Here is a 6,667-nt window from a genome sequence, read left to right as displayed (position 1 = left end):
AAATTCATTTTTGAATGATTTGGTGATATTAATGCAAATGATGTTAGGAAATTGTTTTTCTGTTGAACTCGTTTCTCAGTGATACAGATTTATTCGGGAGGTAATATTGTTCTTGTACAATATTACTAGTTAACAACAAGAAAAAGGTATGAAATATGTATGTATATAACACGATGGTAAGCAATAATAAATGTGTTATACAAAAAGCAAGTAATATGATCAATTAACAAACTCCTTGTCGTTACCTTGGACAATAATTTGACTGTCGATTAGTTGATAGGTAGTTGAGTTGGGAATATGTTACGGGATATGTATTTAGCGAATAGAAAGAATATCGTAGTTTGTTGTCCAATGGTGGAGATGTGCGTTGTATCGCTGGTTGTGGTTAGCCGCGGAGGATAAGCGGAGTATCGTCTGCTCGGTTGTAAGAACTGAACTCTCCAGGATTTTTTCACATATATATATATATATATGTGGGGATTAAGGAGGAGCTTTGCAAGCTCCATTTAAGGTACTTACAAAGCCAACAATAATTTTACTCATACAAGAGATGTTTACATAGAAGATTAGATTTTCTTGTAAGAAGGAAAATCGCCATAAATCATCTCAACATCAAAGGAAAAGATATTCTAACAGATTAACCTTAGACAACATATTGACCTTTAACAAGGGAGAAGATATTTGCCGATTGACCTTAGACAACAAAAATGTTTTTACAACAAATTCTTTAGCTGTTTGGACGTATTACAATTTCCTTTAGTTTTTTCCGATAGTAGCTTTAAATTTCGGTAATCCAACAGAAAATTTGCATTAGGATTTTCGAAGTTTTTCCGACAGCATGCGCTCACAGACAATAATGAGATGTCCACTACTACTACTGACTTACAACTTACTAAAGTGATATATTTATAGAGAATCTGTTATGTACACTTTTAATCGTATGTACCGAATTGTTGCAGATGTATATGTGTTTGCTTGCAACAGTTTTTCTCTAATCATTATTTTCAAATAAAATATCTGACTCATTGGGATGGTTTCTCTTTTTTTCTTCTTCTGAAAAATAAAAGAGTGAAAGTTTGCAAAAGTTGTTTTGCTAAAATTTGAAGCAACAAAGCGTGATACATTTTGTTAGGCTACTGCCTTATTCTCTGTATTTTTTCTGCAGAATGATACAAAAATTGAAAGAGATGCTGATTGCACTCACTTCTTGTTATACTTGTAAATGAAATCGATTGAAAGTGATGCCAATAAATTGAGCAAGCTGAAAAGCTTGTTTTAAACTTAAAATTGAACTTTTTTCTTTTTCTTTTTTTTGAAATGGGCAAATTGCTCCCTGCCTCTGACCTACAATAATTTGTTACCCTCACTACTAGATCTTTCCTGCTGACAATCATACCAGTTGAATTTGTATAGAGAACGCTCATCCAGTTCCTTCATTAAATAAATGTATTGCTGTTGTATCGTTACTTCAATGTCCCGATTCTCCAGCAGTTAAATTTTCTCTCACAACCTATTTGGTTCCCATTCCACTACATTTCGTTCATCCTGTCCAATTCTTTTCTTGTTCCGGTTCTCCTATAGCATTCTGTTAGTTTTCCCTGCCATAAACGTCCGTTAACCTCGTCAACATCGACATCAGCACCAGCAGTAACTATGCGACAGTTGATGAAATGCTTGTATCCACAAAAATGTCTTAAAATTTCTGCGAAATTTTCATCATTCATTGCATAAAAATCTCGAGAAGAGGGCTGAAATATGTTGTTGGATGCTGTAACCGTACAATTTATCACCTCTAACTGATAATATACCTGATAATATCACCTCTGTCATATCAGGCAATATGAGAAACGCCGCTGTTCTCGTCTTCCCATTTATCTGTTCGTGTGCTATCACTGAAACTAATCATCATTGGTGTTTTATTTTTTATTATTGATCACTTCATGACTCACAGTTATCACGCATATCTATCTTCTTGCTTAGTATCATGTCTGTCGAAAAATTCTGCGAGAAACGGAGCTGTCCATCTTTTTTCTTTTTTGTAAATTATTTTTTGTCGGACATCCTTTCTACACACTTTTGCATTCCTCATAATATTGGTATCTAGAGCTTCAAATATTTACCTCTTCTTTGCTGCTTCCTATCTATCCGGAATTGATGCATTTCCATAGTGTGAACATTTTTCGGTCACCCACCTAATAGGTTCCACTTTTTTTTCGTAATTTCCTGTCTATCAGTGACCATTGGATGATTTCAAATACATCCTGCTACTCTACTACTTCTCATTGACAACTCCGGATACTTTTTTCGAGTTTCATATACAAATGGTGCATTTTTTTAACAATAACTTACATTACAAAAGTAATATTCTTTGGTCTCTTATATTTCACTTTAATTTCTAGCCAACATTTGATTATGACAAAATTGATTCATTGGATGGTGTAGTAGTATCATTATAAAGAGGATGTATTTCATCTAACTATCTTGTTATTCAAAAGTAACATGTCAATAATCTTGCCATTATATATGCATTATTCGTTATCTCTTTCAGATTAATATTTAATATTTTGCGATCGGATTGCAAATATCTTATAATTTTCTACACTAACAGCTTATATTCAGTGTAATATTCTTCTATGAGTTATCTTTTCTTTCTTCGATTATCTTCTATCCTTTTTACATATCGAATCCATTCTTGAAATTAGTAAAGAAAGAATTATCTTGCTCAACAGCTGCTTTTCCTCGATCAGCTTTTTTTTCCGTAAGCCAGCTGCTGCAAAAATGCATGCCTCCTACTGCAATACAAACTACTCATTTTAGCTATTCATATTTCCTAGTTATATTCTTTTTTTGATAAAAAAATTCATAATGAATTGGCAAAATATTAAATTAGTATTCTATCAGCTTATATTATATACTATTTCAATTAACAGTTCTGTGCAATAACTTTGACACGAATTAACAAAAATTAATTAAGCAGTAAGCAAATCATCTATAAAATTGTCACTTCAAATGTTGATGTAGACAGATTTGAAGATAATTACTTCTCCTTTTCCTATGATAAAAGTTTGTATTGATAGGAATAAAAGATTCACTGAGTACATTGCAAGGAAGAGTTGTTCATTTGCAACAAAACTTTGTTGGTAATCATTCATCATCTACAATTTACTTCTTTCCATCTTCCTAACAAATTAAATTATTTTTACTTCCATATTACCCTTTTTATCCTCTTTTACTTCCTTTAATCACTCATAAATAATGCTTTGTCATTGTTTGTTTTAACCAGAGTTTCTTTCTTTTCTTCAAAAATTGTTATCACTATTTCCTCAAACAATACCTTTTTGTTATTTCCTGATTAAACACTGTAATCATCTTAATGTTGTGTTTTGTTCTGCTCAATTGTTAAGGTTTCTGTTATGGTTGCAAAATGGGAGACGAATAATTTAGTGTTGACCGAAAATTCTTCAATTTAGAAGATGAAAAATTTTTGCTAAACTTCATTATACTTGAAAACATGTTGTTAAACGCTTACTAAGAATATAGCAATTTTTACAGTCTCACAGAACTTCTTGTTATCATCTAAATCGGTCAGCATAAAACGAACAAAAGATGATATGCGTCAGATGATTACTGTTAAAGTGCAGTTGAAAAATGATCTAACGTTTGCATCCTTTCTAACCGAGCTAAATGTTCTTCTCAAAATGAATGCGGTCAATGACACAATCATCACAGCATCACTATACCATCAGTAAACTGTGATATGCTCATCTACAATGAGAGAATATCGCAAATCGTTGATAGACGATGAAATGACCAAACAGCTGATTTTGGGGAAGTTGATGATTGTGTGCAAATAGTGCTTCTGGCCAATCCTATGTGTAGACCTATCCAGAACAGTGTGGTCTGGAGTAACTATGCGTATAATTGTTAAAGCTGCACAAATATTCAATGGTCAAACGGTCCTGACCTATAATGGATGTAACACTGGTCAAGAAGTAATAGCAAACATGCTTAATGGATAATCCTGTGACTCATGTACTAATTTTGATGTTACTAGATAGATGATGTATGCTAATTTCCTCTCTTCAATATTTTTCCCATTTACTAACAGTATTCCGTATTGTTAAATGACATCCAAAAAAAAATTTCCTTTTTGGAAGAGTAGTAAGCATACGTAGTTATCGGTCGGATAGATGATAGATTTGTTATTTATTAGCGCTATATTGATTTCCCACGTTTATTGAACTAAAAACTCGGACACTCTTCTTCATCTATTGCATTTATTTGTTTCAGATGTTTGAGTCTCCGTTTAAAAGCGATTTTGATTTCGGTACAGAATTTGGATCTTCAACACAGCAACCTTTTTCTCTTCGCAGTCGATTACGCGAAGTCCGGGATGCATTTCGAGGATTTCGGGTAATTTAACTCACTTCCATTCTTCAATGTAATTTCTAATTTAGACTAAGCTTTCTAGTACGGTTAAGTTTCATGGTGCGGTGTTATTTTATGGTTTTCCTTGATTCTCGTAGAACCGAAATGGAATAGAATAATCAATGATGGTTGAAGTATATTCCACATTACCTGCAATTTTGTCACGTTTTGATTTGAATAATCGTTTTCACTTTAAATACTGTACGGCTTAACTGCCGAATAGATTAAAAAATAAATGGTTTTTGCTGATTAAATGCTCAAAGGAAGCATATCTGCTCGATTCTGAAACATTCCTATCATCAAATAAAAGTGTTAGATGATAGAATCAATCCTTTCATATCACTTTTCACATTTTACTTAGACTTTTATGATCGACTTCATGATCCACTGGATATTTAGTTCGTTGCATTATTCTTCCTTCACAAATTTTATTGCAGTTGTAGCTCATCTTTTGGAACAGTTATATCCACCAAGAAATTATAGTTAAATAGTGTTATAATTCAGGGATATTATTTATAATTACTACTCATGACTGATACAGCGTGTATTTTCATATATTAAAGTGTGAGAGTAATATTGTTTAGAAAATTTGATACGATGTTAAATATGAAATAATTGATAAACGGAATCGTGATGGCTTAATGAGTGGAGAGTTAAGGAAAAAAATTTTGACTGGGTAGCTTGATATGATAAGGCCTTTTCAGACGATTATAATTGGTGCTATTTTTGATGAAATTTGATGCTACAAGGAAAAGGAATGGAACGTCTTTGAAGTTCTAATTTACAACATCTAACTTCGTGTAATCTCAACAAATTCAGCTAACTAAAGCTTCACATTTCAAAGTTCTACACTTTAAGGAAATGATTTTTGTTTTGAAAATGATGTTTTTTAGCATCAAGCTATCGACTTGTCTTGATTTAAAATTTTCATTGCCATTATTCTTCCATCATTTTCAGTTCTTTTTTAATTATTCATTTCTGATATTCAATACTGTTAAAATGTCATACTGTTGTCATAAATCTGCATACTCGTTTCATCAGTCGAAATTAGTTTCTGCTTCAAATTCAAGATTTGTACGATTGATCATTGTCGAATTTTTATTAAATTGCGAGTACAATTAAACAGATCAATGCATAAAATATTTGCAAATTTTATTAGGATACTTGAAATACTCTAGAAAAATAAACTTGATGAAATTTTTACTCAACCACAAGGACCACTCTTGTACACACTTATTAATTCTTGGAGTAGCAATATCTTCGGTTTCATTCATCCAAGCCATTTCATTTCCCAATGGATGACAAGTAGATGAGTTTTCGATATTGTCAACAGTAGTTAAATTTGTTTTTAAATTTTTTTACAATTTTCATTTAACAAAAGAACACTTTAATATCACTTTTTACACACACAGACGGACAGACACATACACAGGCATAGAACACACACACACACACACACACACACACACACACACTTTCTTGCATTCTTTTACAATAACGAAAAGCTAATAAAAAATGCAATGAAAATGTGAAAAGTTTGTATCAACAACACGTCACATTATTTTTTCAGTCATCTCCCAGTGCAATTTCACATAACGAGTCAAAACTTCCCACTGTGCCACTTCGAAGAGCATCCGATACCGCCACATCTTCAATCGTAAGTAAAATACATTATCTTTAATTGTCTTCCTCAGTTCTTTTTTATCAGCTTATCTCGCGATTAATAAACTTAATATCGAAACGTAAGCAGTTACGTACACAGTCTTCTTATTGCTCTTTTTTTTCCTTCATTTTTTTTGAATCCCTCAACTCGGAATTTTAACAGAAGCAGTAAATTTTATCTGAGATATGAACTCACTTGATAAGTTTCCAGAATTCGTTGTTCTTAATGTGCAGTTCCCTTTTTCCGGAAATGCCAACAATGATCAAGTAATTATAATTGCTGATAGGTTCTTATCTTTCATAATATCGGATGAGGTTTACGGTAACTTTTACTATTTGATACAGGAAAGTTCAAGTGCTGCTTCTGCACTGATGAAAAAACCAGTAAAAGAAATTGAAGTGTCAATACAGTTCCTGCATGAAGTAATTCGCACTGATATGTTTGAAGTACTTATTGGCAGCACCAATGCCCTTTTTGATTCAGTTCTTTCCTATATATCAACATTAAAATATCCTGTACCTCATGTTCAGGTCATTTTATACATTTCATTTATCAGTTTATTGTATAGATAATCAC

General features: G+C 32.3%; 3 protein-coding genes across 3 annotated transcripts in view; 1 reads left to right on the top strand and 2 right to left on the bottom strand.

The window, feature by feature from the left end:
• Positions 1–906: 906 nt before the first annotated feature.
• LOAG_11471 (hypothetical protein) lies at positions 907–1,437 on the bottom strand (the record flags this gene model as incomplete). Its single annotated transcript, XM_003146990.1, is given in 3 exon segments — positions 907–1,053; positions 1,217–1,344; positions 1,362–1,437. 3 exon segments carry the CDS (start codon positions 1,435–1,437, stop codon positions 907–909), a joined length of 351 nt encoding a protein of 116 aa, XP_003147038.1.
• A 92-nt stretch (positions 1,438–1,529) lies between these two features.
• LOAG_11470 (hypothetical protein) lies at positions 1,530–1,986 on the bottom strand (the record flags this gene model as incomplete). Its single annotated transcript, XM_003146989.1, has 3 exons — positions 1,530–1,748; positions 1,822–1,892; positions 1,950–1,986. 3 exons carry the CDS (start codon positions 1,984–1,986, stop codon positions 1,530–1,532), a joined length of 327 nt encoding a protein of 108 aa, XP_003147037.1.
• Positions 1,987–4,283: 2,297 nt separating this feature from the next.
• The window catches only part of LOAG_17875 (rap guanine nucleotide exchange factor 1), a 10,802-nt gene continuing 8,418 nt past the window's right edge, over positions 4,284–6,667 (top strand). The window contains exons 1-3 of the mRNA XM_020450537.1: positions 4,284–4,413; positions 5,999–6,085; positions 6,436–6,621. Of these exons, the coding sequence (XP_020305769.1) occupies positions 4,291–4,413; positions 5,999–6,085; positions 6,436–6,621 (396 nt within the window). The 5' untranslated portion in view covers positions 4,284–4,290. The remainder of the gene's footprint in view (positions 4,414–5,998; positions 6,086–6,435; positions 6,622–6,667) is intronic.

The sequence above is a fragment of the Loa loa genome, assembly GCF_000183805.2.
Source record: "Loa loa unplaced genomic scaffold supercont3.143, whole genome shotgun sequence".
Lineage (NCBI taxonomy): Eukaryota > Metazoa > Nematoda > Chromadorea > Rhabditida > Onchocercidae > Loa > Loa loa.
This window is presented reverse-complemented; position numbering and strand designations above follow the sequence as displayed.